A 27,484-nucleotide genomic window follows, 5' to 3' on the forward strand; every position below is an offset into this window, starting at 1 on the left:
GCTTGGTAACTAGAAGTTCAGTTAATCTACGGTGAAAATTTAAGAAATTCTACTGACATTTACCCTTTCCTACTTCTCTAAAAACCAGCATGGACTTCCTACAATTGCAATAGAAACTGAGGTATCTTTGAAGGGAAATCAGCAGACGAGTAAATAACACACACAACTTGTAACTTGTCTGATAGTAATAAACCTTAATGGCCAATTTCAAAACTAAGATTCTATTTGCCCAGTAATAAACCTTTTATTTCAACAGAGTCCAGGAAAATGCTTCTTTTAGCAAATTATTGTTTTCAACTACTTGGAAACATGCCCAAGTGTCTTAAAATCTCAAATTCCTGAGTCAATTTTACTGCTGGAGGTGAAAACATACTAAGATATATAATATATAGTATATCATATATTTGGGCCCAGTAGCTTTAAATTAGACTCAAGAAAAATTGCTTCATTTATTTAGGGCGTGTTTGGTTTTCTTAAGCCTGTGTTAAACAGATTTTAGTAAGAAATTAAAAATGACAGTTCAACTGAGGCTTTGGTCCAAGCACAGAGATACAAGCAGGGGCCTGTTTCAAATAGTAGCTCAAAACACACCCTTCCTTCACTCACTGTTATTTCTGCTTTCTTCCTCTTACTTGATGCAAATAGCTATAGCAATCATAATCTTCCTTATACAAGAACATTTTAAGGTGTTAGCAACTGTTCTGAGATTTTTCCCCCCTAAGAAATGTTAAGAATATTAAAACTAGTTATAAGCCAAGAATAGGACTATTTTTTTTAAAGCCTTCTCCTCTGAAGGAAATCTGGGTATCTTTGACAGCAGCAGCTTGCAGTCTTCCTAAAGAGTTAGCACTTCCCTTGCAGTACCTAGTCTGTTCTTTCCCTGATACCATTATTTTGGGAAACTTTTTCACTGAGAAATTTGGAACAGACTTAAGTATCCCAAAGATACTTCTGAAATAAAGGAATTTGTAAGGGGTAAATGCAAGATACTTGTCTAATTTAGAAAGAGGATCCAAGTGTTGGGATGAAACTGGCGAAACCAAGGTTGTTTACTGTTCATGTAGTACCCACCCAAACAGTCATTTTTATACTGTTGTAAAGAATTGGTGTAGTCCTACCCTAAGGCTGCTCTAGTGAAGCACCAAAGATCAATGAAGGCCTCTGTGATGCAAAGAACCATGCAAGAATATCACAAGATCTTAAGATTTTACTTCACCACCAGTTTTCCAACAAAAAGATTAAAAAGCCACTTTCACGGCACACTGTGAGGTCACGTGTAGCATCACTATATTCTGCTTGATAAAGAGCAGCATCAGAAACTAGAAACCAGAAATCAGTTAAAAAGAAGTTGATTAGAATTCCTCAATTCCAAACTATCCCACCACATCAGTTCATCTTTAAATGCGTTTTTTTGGAGAGAAACATCAGTAGATTTTTAAAAGTTGCTGGAAAAAAAAAATAGACCGTGGAAACCAGTATCAGTCATCATTATTTCTAAACAAAGCTTTTTTTGCTTACAGGTGCAAAAAGAATACTCAGATTTGTCTATGATTATCTTCAGGGCAGGAACATTTGATGCTCCAAATTGATATTCTAGGTAGAAACGGGATTATTATAGTTTTATTTTTGGCTTGCACCAAGTTCTTGGAACCACTTGTGTATTAAGAGTGAAGCTTCCTGAATTGACTTTTTATTATACATCACTGACTCAGGATTTCCTGGCATGCCACCAAGGAAGTCCTGTGCTGGTTGGATTTCAAATATATTTCCCATGTAATACCCAATAGTATTTACAGAGATAATTAGAGCCACGTTCCCTGTACTTCAAATGAAAAAGTCCAGACTTTTACATTTATAAATATATTACTTTTCTAAATTAACATTTTCATATGATTGCAGTGCATAGTTTGCCTTTTCATTTTGCCCTTGGTGGAGATGAATGAAAGACATTGTGTCCATAAACAATGTTTAGTTAGTTTTCCAAGTTGCATTAGGAAAAAAAAGAGAGCTGCTCCTCTAGTGTGCTTTCCCACTAGATACTTTGGACAATATAGATGATTTTAATGTTTTTTTTTTTTGTAGATTAAAAGATATTTCAGCCCTGAATCATGCAAAATATGACCATCTGAGCTACATTTGTCTAATGTAACTGGGCAATTGGTGAAGTTGTCAGTCTGTTCAAAGTGGTAGTGACAGTCCATTCTCACAGTGCCAGCCTGATGTGTGGGACAAGTTTAAAAAAAAAAAGCAAACCACCAAGGCATCACCATATGCTTGCTGTGTTTTCCATTTTGGTATTCCCAGCCAACCACCACTCTCTTGACATTGGCAGTTGACATTTACCACTGCACCAACGTAGTTAGAAGCAGTAAATTTGTGTTTTGTGTTGTCAGCCACTATAAACTCAGTGCTATTCATCATATATAGGTGGGTCTCCATCACTGGAAAACGTTGACAGTTTCTTTCCATGATTCTGCACATGATCTTCATTCATCTTCTCCAAAGCTTCAATCTAGAGAGCCAAAAATAAAACCATGTTGAAATCCTAAAACCCTGCCAGTAGCAGAAGGCTTCTAAACAGCATTAAAAAGTAGCTTTTGAGGCCAGAGCAGGTATGTAAAATGTTGCTATTTCAAATATTCAGTCACGTGACAGCTCAAATACAGCCAGGTACACCTTCAAATATCTGTTCTCAGCAAGTTACTAAAATGAGCAGCACTCCTTTACAGTTTGAAGCTATGTAACCAAAATGCACCAGTTGCAGGGAGGACTGTATGATTTCTTAAGACTTCAGCTGTATTCCTCAAAGTACAGAAGTGTGCCTTTCTCCAATGACACAGAGATTGTGGAACTGTGGCACTATGTTCCCTTTATCTCTTAATTACTTTGACCATCTGCCCCAGGAGTCACCTAATTACCAGCTCCCACCTACTCCATGCTGGACTAGCACAAACCTACAATGTCATTAGTAATTAGGGAGAGTAGAATTGCCACATTGCCCTTACTTTAAGTGGAAAATATGGAACATTTGACAACTTTTTTTTTTTTTTTTTTTAAATCTGGTATCAGGACGCAGGCCTTGAGGAGTTACAGTCAAAGGGTGAAAACTAAAAGCCAACAGTGACCAAAGATTCCTAAGGCCATATTTACATTAGCATGATTTTAAGCTTCAAAATTAAAAATGCTAGCCTAAACTTTAAATTCAAATAAATTAACATCTAAACCATGAAAAATAAGCAGTAGAATAATAATTATTTTTAACCCAACTTTCATTTTGTTATACAACCTTTAATGTATATATATAAGGCAAGACAACAGCTTTTAAACTAAAACAGATCACTAGATTTGCCTTAATGCTGAAATGAATGAACTATATTCAACATGAAGTATTTTCTGCTTGGGAGCAGGGGGATCAGGAAAGGGAGTGGAGAGGTCTCTTAATCTGAGTTTCTGTAAATGTTTGTACTAAGTTGAAATACTCAAGGTTTTAAAAAGAGATGCAGAATGACTGCTGAAGCTTTACTCACAGCAGTCACAAAAAACTAAATCTGGAAGGTTAAGGTATTATAACAGCTACCCTAGCTAACCAAATTTAAATTGTTAGACAGAGAAAACTATACCTCTGCTTGGAAGTCTACTTCATTGTCAGCTGTAATATTTAAACCTGAGACAGCGTTGAAAAGTTCACGCTCATTAAGTGCTTCTGCCACGCCTCCTTTCTGGAAGAACTAGTCAATATAAAGAGCACACATTAAACACTTTACTACACAGAACAAAATATTCCTTTGACTTTCCCCGGTTACTACATTTACCCAAGACTACATTTTTGTTTTTGTTGACCCATGGATAAACATAACCTAAGGAAGTTCCAGTTTTAAGTTCTAGTGGTATAATTTTACTTTTCCACATTTTTTCACTTTCAGAGAAGGACACTATCAGCACTGAAAATGTGCAAGAGTAATCTTCTACATACCTAAGATATCTTGTATCTTAGAAAACATGCAGCGTAACAGAAGACTGTCAGACAAGGAAGTCCTACCTGTGAAACATTCCTACAGTCTCTGAACAAAAACTCAAGTCCATGAGGATGGGTTGGCTCCACAGACTGACTGACATCAATGAGCCAGACCTGTAGTCACAGAGAAATAGCAATTCACTTTGTATTAGTATTTCACAGCAGATAAAACTTTTCCCCCCCAAATTAAGAACAAACTCACCTTCCCATCGTGCCAAAGCATGTTGTATTCACTCAGATCTGCATGGACCAGGTTGCACTCCCTATACAACTGCTGCATCATCTGCAAGGAACCAAATTAATGAAGGAAGTATGCTATACTCCAAAAAAATATTGCTAGCATGACTTGGAAAAAAAAAAAGCCAAAACAACCCAAACCTTTCTCTAATCACCCACATAATAAGGTAAATTACCCAACTCTTGAATACACTTCCATCCAGGGAACTGCAATTTTGGCAAACTGCCAGCACACTAAGCATTTTATCACTGAGCTTAGCTTTGGCAAAGTCAGAAGAGCTGCTCTGGTAAACTCAAGTCAGCTCTGCCAAGCAGTCCAAGTGCAGGAGACAGATAAGCATATTCTCTAAATACGTGTCACTTTCACTCCTATCACATGGGAAGGAAGTCTCACAGTTGTAGAGACCGAGTCCTAACCAGTACACAAATTCACTTAAGACACAGCTGTGTTGCTCACTGGTCTCATTCATTTGAGACCTAGACCACTCCTGTTACCAAGCTGTGGGGCTGGTTGCCTGGTTGGGTTTTTTTAACATCTATAATGTCATGGTGAGTAGACAGTCAGCAGTTGGTGTGTTTGAATCAAGCAGATAATAGGAAATTAAAGCATCCACCATGCAATAGTCTAATTAATTCTCCAGTTTCTAGGTTTGCTGAAGAGGGGTGTGTGATCCACTGGAGAGTGCTTAAGCATTGTAAATTAAGTGTTTGGTAAGCCCAGAAAGACTTCAGAGAATTTTCTAAACCACATACTGCTTCTGTAAAAGGAGGACTACTTGCTCACAATTCCTCTGCTGCTAAGTATATGTTTGTCATCAAATTCCAGTATGTTTTCCACTCAGATTAAGATTAAATTTAATTGTATTTTTTTCCAGTGCATAATTTCTTACTGAGTCTAAGTCACACATTAAACAGCAGCAAAATAAGACTCTGGACTTTGTATCTTGAAAATTATGTAAGCATCCTGAAAAGTAAATAAGTGCTCATTTGTCCTTACAGTTATTCCCTTAAAAGAAAATACAACCCAGAATTGGAGGAGAAATCAGCATAATCTTACACTGAGGATCTGATAGTAGGCCTTTTTCATATCTTCACTACTAAGTGTTACATCCTTTAGTTTAGGAGCTGGGACTTGATCCTGGCCAATGAAAGACATAACCAAGACGTGTTTCTTAAGGATAACCACTTGAGGACAAGGAATTCCTGCATTTTGCATCCTGTGGATCACAAAATAGATGCTGATTAAGAAAAACAGAACAAAAGCTTCAAAGTCTCCAAAGTTCTAGTTCCTGCTATCTCTTTTGCAATCTGAGAGGTCTGTGAAAAACTTGATCCAGAGTAAACAAAGTCTTTGAGAGAATTGAAAACTGAATAATTTTATAAATTGTACCGTATTTTACACAGGAAAATTCAGATTCTGAAGTTGTAAGTGAATCTAATGCTCACTAAATACTAATCACTTCTACAACCAGAACCTGTTAACTTCATGAGCCTGTAAATTCTGCTGCAAAATCAGTGAAGATGCTGACACAGCTTATTAAATTGTAAAAAAAGAAAAAAAAAAAGGGGCTTATTCAATCTGTAGCAGGTTGTATATTATTTTGGCATAAAAGTCAAATATCCAGACAGAGAGTATCTTCCTTAAGCAGAGAATAGGAAACTGACAGGCATTTGGCAAGTACACTTCCTTTTTCTTTCTTTACCTTGTTAAGTTATGCATTTCTTTCTCTGCCCACATACGAATAATTTTTCGTGGATTCAGTTTACTGAAGCGGTCTTTAAACCTGTAGTCATCCTTAATGTATTTGTCACGGTTCTTGAATTCATTAAGAGTTGTTTTAAACACTTTGATGGCACATTCTGGAGGAATAACTTTATCTTCAGTTGCACTGCTCATGGGAAAAGACAAATAAATAACAAAGTTAACTATTCACATATTTACAAGCAAATGCATGGGTTTGGGTTTTATACATTGCAACATACAGCAATTTTTAATATATGAGAGGATCTAGTTTTCTATCACATTTAGAAGCCAACTTAAGTTTATAACAATTCTATGATTAAACTTACATATGAACGTTTGCGTTTTGGCATTTTGATTCTAAGTTACTTATCAAATAGATTGCCTCTCCCAATTTGTTAAGGCGCATCTTTTCTCCCCAGTTCCAACCTTCTCTCTTGACATCTAAATATATTATCTGTATTTGACTTTTATTAGTTCCTTCTCCAACATCCCTGGTTTAAACTCAGTTAAACACAATGCAGTTGCCATAATGTAATCTAATCCTTCCAGTATGGCAGGAAGGATTCAAGAAGTGAGCAGCATCCCAACACTATTCTCAAGATAACCTGAAAGTAACAAACAGCACCTCCACTGAGCTGCAAATATAGAGCCGGCAATAGAGGCGTCTCTATGGAAAGACAACCTTCATGTAGCCCAAGAGCCTCAGGACAGCTCTGTGGTCTAGGGCAGGTCGGTGGAAAGAGTCTCTCAAAAATCGGAAGACTTCTTTTTTATAAAGGGAATACATATTTTTCCACAGAAAGGTATGGTGGATTTGTCCCCATTCATTAATAGCCTCCAAGGAAGAAAGTGGGGATTCTTTTACTTTGTGGTTGGTATCAGTTTGTTTTCAGATTTTATTATTAGCTGCATATACATGAATACAGCCTTTAAGTCTCAGAAATAAAAAAGGTGCAGATGTTTAAATATTTTTGTGTTTTCTGCTTTTTAAATCATCTCTCGTACTTAAAGCTATCATCAGTAGCAAACAATATACTCACTCTCCTCCATAGGCATGAAAAACCACAGATTCTTTTCCCGTGCTGACGCAGCCTGTGATGGTCTCCAGCATCCCAGAATTGACCATCTTGTACAGAAGTAAACGTGTTTTAGGATCCACTGCTTTCTCCTACAAGAGATTAATAGGATTAATAGGCGTGACATGAATACTCAATTCAATAAACCAATTCTTTGCTTTACCATGAGTTTAGAATATTTATATACCACAAGAATTCAACTAAGTGGAAAGAATAATGTATTAATAAAATTTCTCTCAACTGACAAAGGGGAGAAAAAATAGCCAAACCAAAATAAACATCTGAAGCAAAGCAAATCTGCTCCAGGACTGATTTAATGATTTAATACTCTTATGTTTCCCATCAGCTGTGCAGCACAAAGAATATTTTACTAATAGCACATATAGACTGTGGCTCAACAGCACTTTCTACAGTGTTTTCAAGAAGCCTTTACATATCATGAATCACAATATCCCAAGTATTATAATTCTTTGCTATAAGTAACAATAAAGCAAAGCAAAACATATGAATTTGAAGTCCACATCAGGAATTACCAGAGGCCCTACTTCAAACTCACCCATACAATCTACCAATTAAACTCCTAAATTATTAGGTCAGTTGGTCACCTCATCCTCCTGAAACTTGTTATGAAGACAGATATTTGGAGCCATATGGTTCAACTACAGAGGATTAGTCCTCTGGATGTTTCTATAAATAACTTTCAGGCAGTTTATTCAACGTAGCTGATTAAGAGACAAGTTTAGAAAGACGAAGAGAAAAAACCGTAGCTGCTTGCTCTTACTTCAACATGGTTCTCACAGTAATGCAGCTCAAACAAAGAGCCTTTTTCTAGTAGAAGCAAGCTGATATCAGTTCCTTCAGCAACATTAACATAATGTTGCTTAGCTGTTTTACTAAAAATGGAATGTTGCAAGAAGTTACCCAGCAGAGTTTAGCTATTACACAAGATAAGGAGTAGATAGAGAGACTTTATTAAAAACATACAGCAGTGGAGTGCTCCTTTTTCTCATGGAGCCTTGCACTTCGACGTTCCTCAGAGTACGCATGCTGTTTTAAGGCATTGAAGACTTGATTTGACAGCTTTAAGTCCATCCCAATTCCATCCCCAACTTGGAATTCAGGTGCAAACTATGAGCAGAAATAATAAGAATTTAAGCAGAGGACAAAAGTTGGCACAAACAAATTTCTCATTCTGATTTGGAAAAACTCAGGATAGATTTGGACCTATGTAATACCTACTTTGTGCAATGTTGTCACTATGTTTAAAAAACTCACTGCTTTAAACTCAGAACTCAAAGTTCTGCCCAAATTGATATGAGATTACCTAACGTCCTGCAAAAATAGCACTTGCAGCATTTCCTTATTTACAGATGTTGCACCAGTTACCTTCAAAAAAATGAAAGGTATGTACTACAGATAAACAGACTGAAAAGCTGTAAGTCAAACAATTGACTGAAAATAAGTTAGTTGGCTTATCAGACAAAATTAATTAGAAGAAAGATTACACAATAGCTATGCTTTTCAAAAAGAGCTTTTGTGTTTGATTTGCTTGTGTGCCAGACTTGCTGATAGTTTTGTTTTCCCAAAAGAGTTCTCTGCAAATTCTTGAATTGCTCAATAACAAACTACTTTTATACAGAAAACCCACAAAACTCAAACAATGTGAACAACCAATAAAGCAAAGAGTGCATTGCTTTCATCCAACAGGGAAAAAACAGAAGTCAGCCCCCTACTCAGCAGTATTGGTGGACAAGCATTAGTTCTTTGGCTGAATTGCAGCATTCCAGTTTTACACACAAAATAAGTTTCCCTAAGTTTTCACTTACATTTTCCATGCGAGCAGTGTTTTTTCTTCCACATACCACTTCATCATGTTTTGTAGTAATGTCTTTTCCTTTTCCTATAAAACCCCTTCTTGGTGTAGTAGTAGGTTTATCTGCCAGCAGTGAGAAAAAGAAACCAGACTTTACATCTAAACAAACATAAGCAATACTCATAGAAGTCCCACAACATCCACAAAAGTAATATAATTTTATTTATAAAACAGAATAAATGACTTCAATTGTATGATCTTAATGCAGACTTCTCCTGTCCTAAGCATGACAGCTTCTTTGGCTATGTAACAACTTACTTCTCTGCCTTCTCTGGGGTGTCAGACACATTTCTGGCATGCTACAACAGGAGTAGTCAGTATCATGTGCAGATGGTATGTAACCATATCATCCAAACGGAGATGACAGATGAGCACATCCCACAATACTTCCCATGTACACTGGTTATTTTGCCAGATTCAGCCACTGAAGCCAATATACTGGCAGACAGAAGCCTGAAGTTACCCACCCAACCTCCTGCTGACACGTCCCACTGAGGTGACCTGATTTTAAATGTAGCTGGTGTCTCTCCTTACATTAAAACAAGACCTAATTTAACTCTGTCATACTCTCATGTCTGTTGGCTGAAGAAACTGTATTGTTTAAAGCTGTCACATACCTGCTCTATATGGATCGTGACGGGTATCCTGCCAATCAACCTCATCCTCTGAGCTGTCACTGTCATAGGGATGCACCTTCCGATAATTTTCAAAGGATATGGAGACTTGAGAAACAAAACAAATAAGCATGTCTGTGATTATCAGGGATTTGCTACTTCCTCACAGCTCTGCCAATTTAAGCTAAGTGCCAAAAACAGCTCCAAAGCAAAAGTATTCCTTCTGATGAAGGTACCTTTGCTATCTCCATTGATCTTCTTCTCTTCACGCCGAAGCTGCGCATCATATTCCCTGTCAAATTCCATCTGCAGCATCTGAGCTAGCATTAGATCACTAGAAGTGTCAATATTTTCTCCTGTAATAAATGGTCCTTCAGCAGCACTACATAAGATGAAAATAGGAATTTTTAAAAAATTAAACACAGCAATCTAAGCAGAAATACTGCTTTATACTACTTTCCCACTCTATACAACAGACTTCATGCAGAGCTGACAGAAAGGAATGGATCTCAGCTGTCTGCCTCCTCTCCAAGCCAACACTAAATATTAATAGATCATGACTTCATTTCTCTTTGCCACTCATTAACGATGTAAATTTTACTTAAACGTTTGCTTGTTTGCCATTCTGCAAGAAGCATTAAGCTCTATTTTTAAGATGTTCTTCAGGAAAAAAAAAGAAGGCATACAGGTGTATGCATGTGTATACTTATTTATATGTTTAAAACATCCCAAATATTGTTGCTTTGTTCTGCTTCACAGGAAAGATAGTCAAAATTTGTACAATTTTAGAACTAGTAAGCTCTTGGCCTTAGTTTAGAGCTTTCAGGTAGTGGGAGGATACAGGTGATATACCTGATAGTTCTCAAAATAACATTGTATATTGTTGACAAGAGTTCCTAAAAGGGTAGAAAAAACCCATTTCTGACATTTCTGTAAATACAGCTTACAGACGCTGTTAACAGCCCCAGAAAATACAAAGAAAACATCAAGAAGGAAGAGCATCAGAGAAGACGTTTAGCTGGGGAAGCCATTTCACTGAAGAAGATCTGAGGAAGCAGAGTCAGGGGGAACAGGCAAATCATTTACTATATTGCTATGCACTGAGCACATTGTAAGAAAATGAAAGAGAGAGAAGATGGCATCACAACTATGGAGATCACTAATCCAGGACTTAAACTTACGCAACCACTTCAGGAAAAGCAGCACTTTCTTCTTCCAGCTGCAATTCTTTTGCCAGCTGTTCACTCATTACATCAGCAAGAGAACATGATATTGAAGTTGTGCTAGGGGCTCCCCACGGACACTGTAATAAACATTTTATTCAAGTCAGCAACACCTGTGCAGTCGCAACACAATAATCAGGATAATTAGCTATCGCTGGCTCCAAAATAAGCTCATGTAATCTTGTAAAGGCTCTTCTATAGATACTTGGGGAACTACTCAAAGAGCAGTTTCATAAACTCAATAGGGAGCACCGGGGTTTAAAAATTGTTGATAGTCACTTACTAATGAAGGAAAAAAAGACAGTTTGTCAGTGTCAGTACCCTCTGGAGACAGGGGTAAAGCTTCCCCAGAAGGTTTGCATACAAGCAGACACACAACCTATGTAAAACTTCTCTCGGAATGACCCAACAGCGATGGCTTACGCACAGCTTCCTCCCCCGCTCCTAGAGCCCTGAAAGGTCAGCCATGGTAAAACATGCCCTCACCACCGCAGAGGGACACAACGCCTCGCTCGGGGAGGCGGGGGCTGGGGAACGACAAACCCAAGCAAGCCGGCACTCGCTGCCTACCGCCAGGACAACCGAGCTCACTCAGCTCCAACTCCCCCGGAGGAAAGCAACTCAGTTTTGAGGCTGTCACAACAGCTCTCACCACCAAGGAGATAACTGCCGGTAGCAGCAAACCGCGCTGGGGTCGCTCTGCCGAGCGACCGCCACCCTGGTGGTGCTGGCAGCACCTGGAGCGCCCTCTCCACGGCCTCAGCGCTTCTCCACGGCCTCAGCGCTTCTCCTCCTCCTCCAGCTCCCCGGAGCCCGGACAGCGTCGGGCGCGGCCCCGCGGTGCCGGCACAGCGCTCACCTTGCCCTGCCAGGCGGGGCCCGGCCCGGCGTCGGGCGCGGCGGCAGCGACTCCCACCGAGTCCATCGGGCACGCAGGGGCGGGCGGCGGCAGGAGCGGGGTCTCTCCGCGGGGCAGCAACGCTCCGACTGCGAAACCTTCCGGGTCCTCCGCGCTTCTCCGCCGCCTTCGGGCGGCCCATTGGCCGGGGGTGACCCGCCTTTCCGGTGATGTCACCGGGGCGGCCGCGGCCTCACCGGCGGCGTGCGGAGCCTGGCGGCGGAACCCCCGCCCGGCCGCCCCTGCCCGGCGGCCGAGGGACAGCGCCGGGCTGCGCTGGGCTGGCGGTGACGCGAAGGGGAGAAATTAATTAGTTGACGTTTGTTTTTTATCTCGGGAAGTAACCAAGGGAACTAAGGGTGGGAGGGGAAAAAAATCCCAACAAACCAAAGAGTAAGCCAGCGGCAAAACAAATGGATGAAATGAGTCCAGAGAAGGGCAGCGGAACTGGTGAAGGGTCTGGAGCACAAGTGTGATGAAGAGCGGCTGAGGGTGCTGGGGGTGTTTAGCCTGGAGAAAAGCAGGCTCAGGGGTGACCTGATCGCTCTCTACAACCACCTGAAAGGAGGGTGTAACCAGCTGGGGTCGGCCTCTTCTCCCAGACAACAGTCAGCAGGACCAGAGAGCACGGCCTTAAGCTGCGCCAGGGGAGGTTTAGATTGGACATTAGGAAGAGTTTCTTCACAGAAAGGGCGATTAGACGCTGGGATAGACTGCCCAGGGAGGTGGTGGAGTCACGGTCCCTGGAGGTGTTTAAGGAAAGACTGGATGTGGCACTCAGCGCCCTGGTCTAGTCCACTTGGTGTTTGGTCATAGATTGGACTCAATCTCAGAGGTCTTTTCCAACCTAATTGATTCTGTGAAATGAAATAGTTGGCATTTGTTTTTATTTCAGGAAGTAACTGAGGGAAGAGGAAAAAAATACAACAAATTAACCAAACCATTAGCAAACAAATTAATTTGATCTCAATCCTGTAAGTCACTATAGATCCAAATTTAAATACTTTGTATGTGAACTGCTGCCTTTTACACCTCAATTTTATATGTAATGTTTATCTGGAAAATAGTGTTGTGAGTAAAAAGTAAAATGCCCTATTTCCAGGACAGCAGCGAAAGGATAGTGTTTTGCTATGACATATTAGGTCTACTTGGGCAAGTTTCCTTAAAGGAAGCAAGCAATGCCTAGAAATCTCCTCTGGCTGGCTTATCACCATCTGTTGAAGGTATCTCTGCAGTCAGACAAATGTGCTGTCACAGTCACTGTTGATAATCTGAAAACCAGCCCAGGAAAGCTGCACTTCTGCAAGGGCAGAAGTGGTAAGGGATTCTGTGGTAAGGGATCCCCCAGCCCGCTCGGAGTAAGTTCCCTGTTTCACATCTAGCAAAGCCCGTACTGCCAGGCAGGCCCAGTAAGGCCATTCATATCAATTCTCAGCCATGCAAGAATCAGCTTCATCGGCCAAAGTTCCTCTTATTTGTCCTTAGCAACCTGCAATGACGTAACACATTACAATCTCCTAAGACACTCTGTTCTAGAGTTCATTACCCCAGAAAGTTCCCTGCTAAAAGACAAACCATTTGGAAGAGGGTAGGGACCCAGGTTGTAATACACAACCTGCAGGCATGACACAGGCTTGTGCCACTAAGGCGTTTTAGGATCATAGAATTATTTAGGTTGTAAAAGACCTTTAAGATTGTCAGGTTCAATGACACACAGCACTGCCAAATGCTGGCAAGAGTGGCTTTGTCTGGTGCTGCAGTACCACCATGTTTCTTACCTTCTCTGCACTTAACCCTGGTGAAAAGAGATTATTTCTTTCCCTTTGGGAAAGAAATTCTTTCCCTTTTCCCTTTGGGAAAAAAATACCCTTTTGGGGTATGAAGATTACTGTCATGCTCCCTTCTATCTTCTTTGTCTAAAATTAACAGTTTTATATGTGAACAGGATACCAAAGCAATGTCCTGCTGTCCTGGGAAAAATCATTATTCTTGCTTCTACAGCTGTACAAGCACTGATAAAGAAAATGGGTTTTGGTAGGTTTTGATTCAGAGAGACACGAACAGTAACTAAATATTCTATGCCTTGTTATTAAGTTTTTAGTTTTCAAAAATAAGTTTTCTATTTTAGTCTCTTAAATATTTCCTGATTAGGCCTCGATCCCATGACCTCTCATATGAATGGATCAAGCTTTGAACTGAATTGTGTTAAGAAATTTACAGAAATTTACCTCTTCATTCTTAATCCCTCGCTGTAAGTGGCGTACAAGAATTCATACCTGCTTCTGTATTTGGCTGTAAGAAAATATATCATTGCCCAAGATGATTATGATATATGTCCCACTTCTACTAAGAAATACTGCAAAAAGCTCAGAGATATCACTGTAATATTTTGCATGAAAGTGATACCCCACTGCAATAAAAAGTCAAAAGTAGTCTTACTGCATACTTACATTAGTCTTTGTAGATATCCATAAACTTACTCTTTTTTAAAGCTTTACAGGCTGAATTTGTGGCACAATGCAAAGTGTGCCTTTGTTTGCCATATACACATTTCACATTTGTACATAAAGAGGTGCTCTGCACAGTGGAAATGCTGTATCTCTGATTTCCCTGCTATCTCTAACACATCCATTACAGTGGCTCATCAGTGATCTCCGTGAATCTGGATGAACCAAACATTTCAGCACTGGAAATCAATGTCTGTGTTGGACCACTGCCTTACAAACCAGATATGATCACATCTGATGCACCAAAATACTTGGATTTGTCTTGGTCAGCTGTTCAGCTGTTGCACTCTGTTGACCTTGTCTTTTGAGGCTAAATGCAGCAGGTTAGGCTCATTTTATGGCCTGGATTTGACCACTTAGCGCCTCCCTCCCTCCCTAGTTTAAGCCATGCTCATAAATAATTCCTTATTTATGCTGCTTTGCTCTGTCCTCTAAAAAGAGGGTGTACGTGTACAGAGAGGCACCCCTGTACTTTGTGTTACCTAAGCAAAGTCAAGGTAAGAACTGCAAAGATAGGGCCTTGCTAATACCAGGACTGGGAAAAACAAGGCTTACCTTGGCCATAATAAAAGATCACTCAGTAACCATGACCTGACAGGGTGTGTCTTTCACTGCTTCTGACCTGCCTGGGATATTTATGGTTCACACGTCACCAGTGAATCATAGAATCATAGAATAGTTAGTTGGAAGGGGCCATTAAATTTAGCCATCTAGTCCACCCCCCCTGCAATAAGCAGGGGCTTCTTGTCATGAGTGTGAGTGGGGGCTTCAGACAAAATTTATTAGAGAAGCTCTCCCATTGAGCCATGAGGTGCAGAAAGGACCCCCTTGCTTTCGAAATTCCTTCTCAGAGAGGAGCCAAGGTGCAGCTGGATCCAATTTAGCCTCAGACTGCTGATGATTTAAGTTTAAGAAATTATAGAGGTGTGATTGAACCTTTGTACAGCTTTGTTCTGTAGGATAAATTATGGCAAACCAGATCTATTTATATAAAAATGAATGATTCATTATGGTAAATTATTACACAAAGAGATCTTACTCAGAATTATTTACTACACACTATAGAAGATAAAACTACTAGAATAGGATGGTACAGTGCACTCTATCAAAGCAACTATATTAACGCAATTCTATTAAAACCAGCAAAAAATAAATAGTTATTAAAGCAGAGATGGATGTCATTCACCCATGTCAATGACCATGGGCAAAATCTTTTTCACTCACTCACTTTTGAGGGGTGTCCCCACCCAAAGGAGGAATCCTCATACACACTCCAAGAAGGGATATGTTGGACGAACCTAACCATATGGAAACGGACTGGACTTTTATAGTGTGCAGTGACTGACTAGCAGTCATGTATCTCCAGGTCAGCTAAGCAGCTTGTCTGCCAAATCTTTACCTCACTGTCAGGATGTTAATTTGGGTTGATGTGTCAGACTGGTGTTGTCATAATTCAACACCAAAACCAGCTTGATGCCTTCTCTCGCTCCACCACTGGACTGATAGCCTTGTGAATAGGGCATTGACCAAGCTGCTTGACCACATTCCAGGGCAGGGCATCCTGCTAAACGTCTTCAGCTAGATCAGGTTGCTCTGAGTCCCGTCCAGTCTGGCTTTGACCACTTCTAGGGATGGTGTATCCACCACCAGTTCCAGCATCTCACCACCCTCACCGTAAAAAATTACCTTCCTTACATCTAATCTAAATCCGCCCTCTTTCAGTTTAAAGCTATTCCCCCTACCACTACATGCCCATGTGAAAAGTCCCTTTGCAGCTCTCTTGCAGGTTCCCTTTAGGTACGAAAAGGCTGGTGTAAGGTCCCTCCAGAGCGTTCTCTTCTCCGGGCTGAACATCCCGAACTCTCTCAGCCTGCCTCCTCAGGAGCGGTGCTCCAGCCCTCCGACGATCTTTGCGTCCCTCCTCTGGACTTGCTCCTACGGGTCTTCCCCGTGCCGAGTGCCACGGAGCTGGACGCAGCGCTCCAGGTGGGGTCTCACAAGGGCAGAGGAGAGGGGACAATGTCCTCCCTCCCCGGCCCGTCACGGTTTGGCCGCTGCCGCCTGGGCCGCGGCTGTGCCCGGGCTGCGGCGCTGCCGGCCGCTCCGGCACGGCCGCCCTGAGCCCGGCACGGCCGCCCTGAGCCCGGCACGGCCGCCCTGGGCCCGGCACGGCCGCCCTGAGCCCGGCACGGCCGCCGGGCGGCAGCAGCGGCCCGGCAGAGGCGGCGCCCGCTGAGGCGACGTGTCCCTGCCCCGGCCGATGGCCGCCGCCCGCCGCGCCGCGCTCCGCGCCCGCGCTGCCTGATGTATTTGAAGAGGCCGGCGGGCGGGCTCGCCTTCTGCCTCTTCTACCTGGCCTCCAGCTTCACCAACAAGGTGAGCGTGGGCGCGGGGCCGCCCCGGTCTCGGCCGGGCCGGGCGGGGCGCAGGGAGGTGCGGGGGCGCTGGCTGCTCAGGTCCGCGGCTGCGGGAGCGGGGGGCGAGGGAAGTGCAGGGATCCAGGAGCGGGAGGAGGAGGAGAAGGAGGAGAGACGGTGCCCCGTGCTTTCCCTGCCCTGCTCAGGGAGAGCCGGAGGACCAGCCCTTCCCGGACGGGACTACCCCACGAGTGAAAAAGTCCGTGGCACTCGAGCCCGCCGCCCATCCCAGTGTGCTCCCGAAACTGCGGATAGGGTACCGGTTTCGTTTTGCTCAGTGTGTGACAGCTTTACTCTCCCACGTCAGATAAGTTCCGTTATAGTCTTGTTTAGGAGAGCAAGGAGGTTGGCATCGTATCATTCCAATGAATGAAGTGTTACAGAGCCAGTTCTGCTGCACTGAAAGCATCGCTGATGCTGTATATAGTTCATTATCGGGTGTCTGGCAACTGCATTCATTCCCAAAAGAAGATCTGTTAACTGGAACAATGATATCAACTATCCGAGGGAAAAATGTGAAATATTCAAAGTATTATTTCAGAAGTGAAACAAATATTAACTTCCATTGACAACTTAATTAACCAGCGAATTAAGGACAAGAAGTTTGTTTTCCACTGTGTAACAATTTTGTATTAGTGTTGCTGAAGTGTCTAAGCATAAGAAGTAGACTGAAGATGGCTGCATTGTGAATAAAATTGTATAATTTAAGCATAAGTTTGAAAGCAGTTTTTTCACTCTGGGAGGAGGAGATAGATTAACTGTTCTGTGCTATCCTATTTGTCAGAGAGTGTGTCTGTATTTCTGGTGCAGATTTTTGAAAGAAAAAAATATTGGTGAAGCAATCAGGGTACGAATATTTTGAGGGAGGATTAGAGAAAAGCAGCATCTCAGAGGTGAAAATGAAATCTTTTCTGGGCATAGGCCAGTGGTTTCTGTTCCAAGATACATTTGCCATTAAGGATGCCCAGAAGTAGACTGAAGTCCAGACGTGAAGCAAAGTTGTAGGGAGAGATAATGCACTTGATTTGACAGACTGCTGGGAGCAGTGATTAGTTTAATAGAAGGGGGCTAAAAGGGCTGCCAGGTTGCAACATGGCTTAACTGTGCTTGAGAGGAGGTCATAGGGACATTGACATAGGGCCTCCATTTTCAAACCTGCATGTAGGTTTTAGTGTAATAAAGTTAAAAATAACCAGAGTATAGACCTTTCAGTTGTTGAAGGTGGTGTGCGAATGCAAGCAGGGGTACAGACGTGTAGGTAGATCATCCTGATGTAAAATGCACATGGCAGTTCTGACAGGTGTATGTGTAAAAGGATCTGTTGTGAATCAACATGCCTTGTCTCTGTATACTTATGCCAGCTTTTTAGTGACACCCCACAAACCTGAAAACTGACCTTGCAAGGTGCTCAGCACAGTTTGCTCTCTGCTGAAAGCTTCCAGCTTCTCCTTTTGCCCTTGACAGCTTCTGCTGGCTCCTGGAAGGAACAGCAGGTACCTTTCATTTCCTCTAAGGAAGCTTCAATCATTCTTCTCCTTTGCAGTAGTGGTATTTATATACTTCATCATGAGAAGTTGTTAGACACGGAAAGCATGTATTTGTGCATCACATTTGCATATGTACATATTTAGTCTGAAGAGACACTAGCATCCATACATACAGGCCCAGACAAAGCAGGCTAAAGCAATGACACAGATTTTGCTTTTTACCTCCATGTCTTACATCTCGGATGGGCTTTATGGGCTGCTTAATATTCTACACAAAACAGTGTGTAAGCAGAGTGTTAAGTCTGTAAGATACATTAGCCATAAGGAGACAATTATGTTTAGATTATTGGTCTTGGTTCTGTCAAAGATTGACTGTTTGGTATGATGTGATTTTAACTGACTGGTGCTTATGACTTTTTGCTCCTGTTAATCCTTTTCCATTCACCGTGGTGTATGGACTGTGTTCAGAAAGTGAAAGTGCGATTCAGATGACAGCCTTCTCCATTGCTGAGTGTGTCCACTCCATGCCTCGTGTACTTTAGCACTTGTTACTTTCCGCAGTGACTGAGGCAGCATCCAGCAGCTCTGGCATGGGAAGTGCTGTAAGTGAGTGGTTTAGGTCACTTGGAGAATCACCAGAAAAGGGATGGGCAAAAGCAGATTTAATATTAAAGTGAAATCACAATAAAGTTTGTTGGTGAGGTTCACTCCACTGCCATCAATACTACATTATGACATCATTGCATCATTATTGCATTACTACATCATTACATCTATGACATCATTATTAGATGGTTAAAGCAGACTAAAAATCAAACTAAAATCAATCGATCTAAAAATCAATCAACCAAAAATTATCTGCATGGAAGTAGGAATAGTAAAGGGAATAAGACACACTGAGTCCCAGCATTCATAGTGGACCCACTTGCCAAACTTAACCCCAGATTTGATGAATGGTTTAGTTTAAAGGTTATAACAGCACTTAAACATAGCAGCTCTTAATCAAAAGCTTAATTTAAACAATTTAACAAAAGATTCATATAGAATTTAATATAGGCATAACAGTGACTCACTATCTTACTTACAAACTTAATGTACTTAAGAATCCAAGAGAGCAATATTCAAAACGAATTTGCTACGGCATATCCACATTCACACACACTCAGACCTAAAGGGACATGTACAAGTTATACCCAGGGAAAATTCCCCTCAAATTCAGTGAAGTACTTACTTTGGATATTCTTGCATCTTCTTCACGCGAAAAAGGTTGAATCTTGAGGAGTGGATGGTATCAGCCCAGGATCCATCATTGTCCTTCAGAGATCTTCCAAGAGTAGCAAACTAACTGGCTCTGAGAGATGTCCCACTCAGAGAGAGGTTGCTGGTTGCATCCTGCTGTGGTCCAGAAGAGCTTAAAGGGTCTCACTCAAGACTGATGTTTATAGGGTCACAAAAGAGTTGGGTTTAGACGAAGTGATTTTCCTTCCTGGCCTCAATGCAGGTTGGTAACTTTGTTTGAAAGTTCAATAACAAAAATGTTGTTCCACTTGGGTTCTTATACAGGCAAGAAAAATTAATCTCCAAGGCTGTTTGTTAAAAAACAGGAGCTCACTGGACAGCATTAAGTTCCTGAGAGCCAACGGTGTTTCTGATGAGCTCAAGTGGAGCTTAGCCCAGATGGTGTTCATCGAGATTGAGGCCTGTCAAGCATTTCAGAGATCATAGTGCAGCCCGATGAGGGAAGGGGGAGGAAATACACCACAACAAGTGAAATTGCTAAACTTGTTTTTTTGTCTTTTCTACTAAAATAAAGCAAAATGAGAACTTTTTGTGTTTGTTTTGTTGCTTGTGATTGTTTGTTAATATTATGAACTATAGGTGTTTGATGTCCATTAATTTGCTGTTTGTTTTCCAGTATGTCCTGTCTGTCCTGCAATTTACCTACCCTACCCTTTTTCAAGGGTAAGTATGGTTTTAAGAATTGTGGTTTGAAAAATTACTTTTACATCTTGCTGTTCCTTGCTGAAGCTAACTTTACTACTTCTTGTCCTTACTGGCTTTTGCTGTCTAGAGAACATGCTTCATGAAGCCTTAATAAAATATTCATTAATGTGTCTTGGTTAATTTTTAAACATCATGGAGGTGATGTAATTGAGATATATAGAGTCCATAATTTCTCATTTTCCTTAAAATCCTAAGCTTCAGCATAGAAAACTAGCAATTACAGTACAACTTCTCTTCTTTGGAAGAGAGGAAAATGTGGAAAATGTGTATTTATGATGCATTCTTTTGCTGTGCTAGAGAAAACCAAACTTAAACCCATCTTTAGGCTTTTGGGGATATGCCGTAGCAAATGTTCCTTCTTTTCATGCTTAGCCTTGGTTGTAAGTCTGCATCACGAGTCACTATCATATCTTAATGACCGTAATGAGAAAGTTAATGTTTTGATAAATGTCCATATATTCCATCAATGCTGTTGATGAGACATTTAGTGAAAATCTGGCCTCTTAGAGCCAAGTCTTCCCCCTTTTTTGAGATGGTGTTAAAAACTGCAGACACTGGGTATCGTTACTTCCTTTTCTGCTGCTTAGCATGGCTTACATTTTTGCCTGACTTGCAGTCCCAGGACTACAATCAACTCTAGGAATAATTGCCTTGGGATTCTCCACTTACTATGAATGTATTCAGCTCAATTAGATATGCAGTGAATGCTTTCTTCAGTTTTGGCACATACACAGGGACTGTTTCTTGCACAAGGCTTTTATCATGTGGGGAGAGGATTTTGAGTAATTTATGTAAAATAGACATGGTAAATCAACAGAAAAGTGTATTTCAATGGCAAGCAACTGCCTTATGGCATCTGTGTCACCACAGTTATTTCCTTTTCCTATTATTTTGCAATGCATTTCAGCATCTTAGTATTTTTTCCTTAAGTTTTGGCTTTTAAAAGTGACCTTTCCCTGAAATTTTTTTAGTGGCTCAGATGCACTTTCATTTAGACCTGTGACAGATGGGCAAAGAGGAAAAGAATGTAATTCTCAGTTCATGCTGTTACTCTTCATTGTCCTTGGTTTTGTTCTCTGTATAATCTAAGACCATACTGCATAGTCCTAAGCATCTGAAACCGTCACAAACTTGTGTCCTTAACACCTGAGACAAGAGGAAAATTTTCACAATAAAGTTGATGGGATTTCACCACTGGTTTGGATAGAGCATAGTCAAACCTGAAGCAAATGTCAGGGAAACCTGGCTTTTAAGCTCTCATATGCTTTTCATCCAAAAAAAGGTGAAGTGAGCTGTGGTAGTAGCATTGAATATTTACCACTATGCACTAGTACTGCATAGAGTGAATATTTGTTTATTTTTGTATGCGTGAGAAAGATTTAAAAAAATTGCTTAAATGCATTGCAATGAATGGGAGCAATAAATAAACCCACTTCTATACCTGTTGTGAATATTAATATCATTTAACATTATAATACAATATCTCTGTCTGAACTGTGCTAGATATTCAAGGATTTTCACCCAAGAAACATGGAACACCTCTCTGAAAACCACTAGCTTAAGGAAGAAGAAAGCTGATAACTTATTTTAAAGTATAAAAGAAGTCAGTGTTCATTACTTGCTACTTATTCTAAGTTATCTGCACATACTCCCTAGGCCTCACATATAATTTCCTAGTGTCATTCTATTTCAGGTGGCAAACATTGGTGGGTGGACTTCTGCTTCACATCTCCTGGAAGCTGGGCTGGGTGGAGATAAACTTGTGTTCAAGGTACTGCAGGTTTTTTGGTATCTGCTAAACACTTATCTCCTGGATTACAACATAGTTAAGTTGGTCATGGATGTTATTAACTGGCTAAAATAGGGCTTGATGTGTGTGGGGGTGTGGGTGTGGGTGTTCTGCTTCACAGATGTAGAAGAGAACTCACATTTTAGTTAAATGGGTGTTCAATGACACAAGTAGATTCAATTTAACCTTGGTAAGACAACCAAAAAGCCCAAAGTGAAAACAATAAGGATGTCTTATCCAAACATCTGTCCATATCTCTTCCCTGGATTGTTTCTTAGTATTGTAAGAATAAGCTTGGTAATGTTAGTTAAGAGCATTGACACAATCTTCCTCAAAATCCTCAGGGCTATGTAGTCTGCAAATGTGATTTGTCTTTTTCTGAGAGCTGTGTCTTATAAATGGGGATCATTTGCCTTTTCCTAACTGATATTAACAATAAAACTCCAAATTAAATGGTGCTTTGTAAACAAGATCATCTGCTTGAGCTGAGTGTGCCAGCACAATTCAGAAGAGTTGTCATGTTGTACTCTGCTCAGGTGGATCCATTCTGCAATGTGGAATGCAGCATCTTTTTCATTGTGCAAAATGGTATCATTTAGAAGATGTATGCCCACAGCAATCATTGGATCTTCATCTCAGGAGAAACTAAAAACCTTCCTGGCCAATGACCTGAGTAATGTGACTTGACTCTGAAGCTGGGAGAGTTTAAACTAAATGACTGCCAGACCCCTTCTAATGTAACTTTTTCTCAGTGATTCTGTATTAGCAAGTGACTGATGAACTTTCTGTTTGAGATTCAAACGGCTGGCTTGAAAAATTGAATCTCCTCACTTGGAATGAAATCCTGTGAGTATGTCATAAAAACCAGGCTGTGGTCTGTTTTCATGTCCATACAAGTGATTACATCACCATAGAAATATAAGTGAGGTCATAAATGAAAACAGAATTCAGTTTCCTATTTTATAGCTGCAATAAACTGAGGGTGTCATAAAAGCTGTCAATGACTTTGGCAGAGACAGGATTAGGGTCCAAACCTTGCTTTGCTGGCAGTTACTGATACATATATACATATATATATATATAAAAATATCAAATTTATATTGTTTATGCATATTTTGTCATCACAGAACAGTCTAGAAGAATACAGCCATCAGTAATGTCCTTTTATTGTTCAGCTTTTGTACACTAAGGATTACTTCTGCTTCAAATAATGAAATTGAAGAAGCTGAATCTTTTTTTCCCAGCATGGAAAAAGGTACTTTTGTCTTTTCAAAACCTGGGAAGACCTTAAAGAAAATAGAGGACAAGAATCACTCGCTGATGTTGAAGAGGTTGTTTTTATCTAAGAAAGGCTTGGATGAAAAATTAGTTCATATTTTGACCCTGGAGACTTGAGGCCACTAGATGTCAGCACACTGTAGGGAAAGGAGTTGAAATACCTCTTGAGAGACCTCTTTGTTAGCTTGGTTAATACAGAATACCTGTTCTAGAATAGACTGAATGGAACAAGCAGAATTAATTTACATACTTTGGCTATAATTCATCCAGCTATTTAAGCATGAGTTTAAGCCTTTCTTCACAGAGATTAGGCACATGCTTTATTGCTTTGCAGAGGTGGATTTGTAACACTCATTTCCTGTATTTAAAAAAAAAAAAATCAAAGCCAAAACAAAAAAAAAACAGCCTGAAAACCCCAACATGGAAACCTTCTAAACCTCCAAAGCACTAACAATCAAACAACTCACCAGCAAACAAACAAATAAACATATATAATGTGCAAAGGTGATTTTAATGCTACTACTGGGATATGGACATTTCCATCCCCCCTTACAAAACATCTGTCTCTGAATCTATCTGTTGGTTAGAGGGGAGGGTTTTGTCTATGTGTAGGATACTTAGGAATACCATAGCCAGTCTTCAGTCTCGTCGTGCTTCAAATAATAAACTGCATCCATTTGTTTGTTTTTGTCCACAAAGTCTCGATTTTTCTTTCACATGAACTGATCTGATATACTTTCTGAGCCAGTTCAGGTTATCCCAGAGTGTCTCAGCAGAATTAAGTTATTACATAGAGATCATTGCCCTTTGTCTAAATTCCAGAATACTAACCTCACTATAAAGACCAAATAAAAATGTATTGTTTAGAGTAATCTCACTCAGGTTTTGTGGATAACCTGCTTTGCCTCTGCTTCCCCCTAGGACATACTGTAAGGAACTCTCTGTCATTGCTTCTAAACAGCAAATCTTGACTGTCTGCAAAGCTTTTGTCCAAAACAAGGCCTCTGTGGAGCACAGAGCAACACATAGCATCTGCATAATGCTTCCAGTCTGCTGCCCAGCTTCTGCCTAGCTGTTGTAGGCTCATAAGTCTGATGTGTTATGATTGGCATTTCTTGTAGTGCTGCATTTCACCCATAGCTAAGCAGCAGCTCAGAGCCTTTCTTTAAGTGTTGTTTGGGGGAACCTACCCATTGCTTATCATGGGATTTGGATTTAGCCCTACAGCTACCACAAACTCATCAGTTCTCTTCCTACTTTGCCTGTACATGAGTGTATTGCCAACAGGAGAAGCTGCTAATTGGTTTACATACAAGACAGATTGTTGATGCTGACACATTGCATCAAACATCCGTGCATTCTTTTTCAGTCCTGAAATTCCCACTTGGCAGCATAAAATTCTACCCTTACATCATGGAAAAAGCATCTGAAGTCCTTTTCCGTTGCACTTCACAGAATTACATTGGAGATGAAGACATATTTGGGATTCCTACAATTTAGTGGTGGGGAACATGAAAGAGTGATATTTTAATGTTCTAAATGAAAATTTGGTTTTTATCCTGTGTTCCTTTTATCTTCCCAGAGTCACTTCCTTTTCTTCCCTCCCCCTTACTTCAATTTGTTGCTATTCCAATAGTGCTGGGGTATTTTTGTTGGTGTCTGATGTGAATTCATTGGTAATGAGGTATGACAGTATTAGATCTTGGACTTGACGAGATTCCAGTTGAAGTCCATAACCTCAAAAGGAACTGTGTTTTTATAAAAATTTATGGTGACTAGTCAAGAAAACCCAGTGCAAATATTTATGCCAGTTAAAGGATCTAAACATGATTTTTGTGACCTTGGGTTTTTGTTATCTTGGAAAATTATATATATATAACGGAGGAAATGTGGTATTTATGGTTTTTCCCTTGTCTGTGATTACATGAATCTTTGTGCGTGTTTTATCTTTATTCGTACTGTTCTGATTTCAGTGTTTAGTGGTCTGTTTTCTTGAGTTCCATGAAGTGTGCTGGTGTACCAGTATCTACAATTACATTTCAAGTCTTACATGTTAATTGGAAGTGTAATGCAAACTAAAGAGCTACAAGCAGTTTGGTTTTGTTTTGAGAACCAGCACTGCCCATTAACGTTTTCTCCACTTTAATTCAAAGGTTGGGAAGAGTGAGTGGGGCAGCCATGTCCTCAGTCCTGGAAGCCCTTGATTGAGCCTTTGCCTCACGGCTAGTCCTTTCTTCCCTTGTCAAAAATCTTACATTATTCTCTCTGAAATTTACCACCTACCTGATCCTTTTTTTCCCTTAAGTAACGAGATCAAAAATAGAAGAAGTGCAAGTTCTGAAGCCCCTTCTCAGAACTGAAACCTGATCCTACTACAGTAACCATGGCTAAAAAAAAAATTAATCAGATCAATCTGATGACTTCATTCCTCCATTAGCTGTCAAACTGCCTCTAGGAGTTTGGCTTAGTCAAAGGAATATGATTAGGAAATCTCTAGAGATAGGCTCCCACAGAGACAATCTGATCTTTAGGAAGAATCTCTTTGTAAATCTGGCTGAGAAATGAATGTGTGGGTGGCCCAGTGTATTTGTACATAGTGAAAATGTGTGCTGTCTGTGCAAGTGAGCCACTTTATGCCTTCATTTGTCAGGTTTCGTTCCTTTCACAGAACATCAAGGAAATCAGTTGAAATGTCTCTCCTTTAATACCAGTGGGAGTAATTTCTAAGGGAGAAAAAAAAACCCAACATGTTTTTGGAGGGAGAGGAGCCAGGGAAAGAGTAAAACAAAGAAAATGTATCTGGAGTTATTTCCTCTCTTGGATTAGACAAAATGAATTATTTCTAATTTGGACTCCTAAGTAAATGGGAAGAATACTGAGCAATCTGATTCTGACTTTAACACGCACATGTTTGAAATTAATGTAATAAATACCTATTATTACATTCCTTGCAAGCAACTGTTGCTTTCTGTATGTAAACAGAATGTGGTGAAATAATGGGATTTTAATTGTTTTCACAGGTCTGAAATCCTGTCATGGCTTCCTGCATCAGTACTTTTTGTGGGTATTATTTATGCTGGCTCCAGGGCACTGTCTAGATTGGTAAGAAATGAACCTGTAGAAGCCAGCTCTTTATTACCTCTACTTTGTAAACAAAGACCATTCCCTTCATACCTGTTGTTTAATGCTGTTCCTGGATTGAGGGAGAAGGAGGGAGAAAGACTTTAAATAATAGATCCATTGTTGGTGGAGCTAATGCAGCGGTGCAATCCTACAAAGTATCAAAAAGCATCTCTGTGACAGTCTGAAGCACTCAGCACCTCTACAGAGTACTTAGTGTTTTGCTGAACAGATCCTCAGTGGTCTGACTTAAACAGGTAGGGAAGAAGATGAAGAAATCAGTAGCTGTAACTTTGCAAAAGGAGGAATGGGGTTGTGGGATCTGTGAGAAATCCTTCCAGGAAACTGATGAAGACCATTTCAATGAGAAGGTTTTGATTCTTTGCAGGATTTGAAAAATAAATAGAAAGTTGAAAAGAGATTATGGGAAGGGTTAGATTACTCCATTTACGATTCATTTGTATCACAGTAATTTACCAAATGTTTACAGAATGCCAAATCTCCTTCCATGAAACTTGAATGCTTTATGCTTACATTATATAGTCTTCCCTAAAAGAAGTAAAATTAATTGGTGGCATTAAGTTTTTTAAAATAACAATATTGCTGCTGTTATTCAGTCTGCAAGCTCAAATCCTGCACTAGTTCCCTTCTGCATTCTGTCAATGCATCTTAATGTAACTCCAAAGCCAGCTTGCCCCTGTCACCTCCTCAGTCTTAAGGAGGATCAAAAGGGACTTTTTTTTACCAGATTCTGATTGTAGTGATCCCATGAAAATCCCAGTAGAGAGAGCAAAAAAGAACACGAGGTCTCTGTCCTTGTAAGCAAGGTTGGGGTCCTTATCTTGGTCACAAATAATCTTGGGAAACCACAGGCATGTGCTCAGAAGCGCCATGCTCCCAGATCAGTTCTCTCTCAGTGTGATTGCATTTACTTCCTCTTGCTTCCTTGTCAAAGGAAGTTCCACTGGTCTTCTTTGGTGTAAGGTAAGCAAAGTCCCATAAGGAAAGCCTTGTCTGGAAGCCTTGGCAGCAGCATTTTTTCTGCTTACTCACATGGGTGGTGGAAGAGCTAAGAATCACATCCTCTCTGTTATTTCTTCTTACTTCCTGGTCATCCTGAAAGTTACTCTATTTACCTTCTGCTCCTGCTCTGGTCATTCATGAGTGAGCTGTACTGGAGAGGCAGAAGGGCTGTGAAGGAT

At 40.5% G+C, this 27,484-nt stretch overlaps 2 protein-coding genes and 1 long non-coding RNA gene across 7 annotated transcripts in view; 2 read left to right on the forward strand and 1 right to left on the reverse strand.

The window, feature by feature from the left end:
• Nucleotides 1-1,192: 1,192 nt before the first annotated feature.
• Nucleotides 1,193-11,837, reverse strand: RIOK3 (RIO kinase 3). Its single transcript, XM_068190690.1, is given in 14 exon segments — nt 1,193-2,512; nt 3,621-3,728; nt 4,040-4,129; nt 4,218-4,298; nt 5,310-5,469; nt 5,956-6,141; nt 7,037-7,164; nt 8,057-8,200; nt 8,899-9,008; nt 9,563-9,667; nt 9,796-9,941; nt 10,741-10,862; nt 11,642-11,722; nt 11,724-11,837. Coding segments are annotated over 14 exon segments (1,662 nt in total). The 5' UTR covers nt 11,823-11,837; the 3' UTR covers nt 1,193-2,410.
• LOC137474280 (uncharacterized) lies at nt 3,724-7,234 on the forward strand. The gene is made up of 2 exons (XR_010999271.1): nt 3,724-4,325; nt 6,546-7,234. It is a non-coding gene; the product is annotated as an uncharacterized lncRNA (long non-coding RNA).
• Nucleotides 11,838-16,371: 4,534 nt separating the features above from the next.
• TMEM241 (transmembrane protein 241) overlaps nt 16,372-27,484 on the forward strand; it is a 55,094-nt gene continuing 43,981 nt past the window's right edge. Inside the window, exons 1-4 of one of the 5 annotated variants that reach the window (XM_068190845.1) lie at nt 16,372-16,563; nt 20,007-20,053; nt 21,789-21,866; nt 26,183-26,264. In XM_068190845.1, the coding sequence (XP_068046946.1) occupies nt 16,492-16,563; nt 20,007-20,053; nt 21,789-21,866; nt 26,183-26,264 (279 nt within the window). In that variant the 5' untranslated portion in view covers nt 16,372-16,491. The remainder of the gene's footprint in view (nt 16,564-20,006; nt 20,054-21,788; nt 21,867-26,182; nt 26,265-27,484) is intronic. The other 4 variants (XM_068190820.1, XM_068190811.1, XM_068190836.1 and 1 more) reach the window with 4 other exon arrangements.

Source organism: Anomalospiza imberbis, chromosome 1, assembly GCF_031753505.1.
Source record: "Anomalospiza imberbis isolate Cuckoo-Finch-1a 21T00152 chromosome 1, ASM3175350v1, whole genome shotgun sequence".
Classification (NCBI taxonomy): Eukaryota; Metazoa; Chordata; class Aves; order Passeriformes; family Viduidae; genus Anomalospiza; species Anomalospiza imberbis.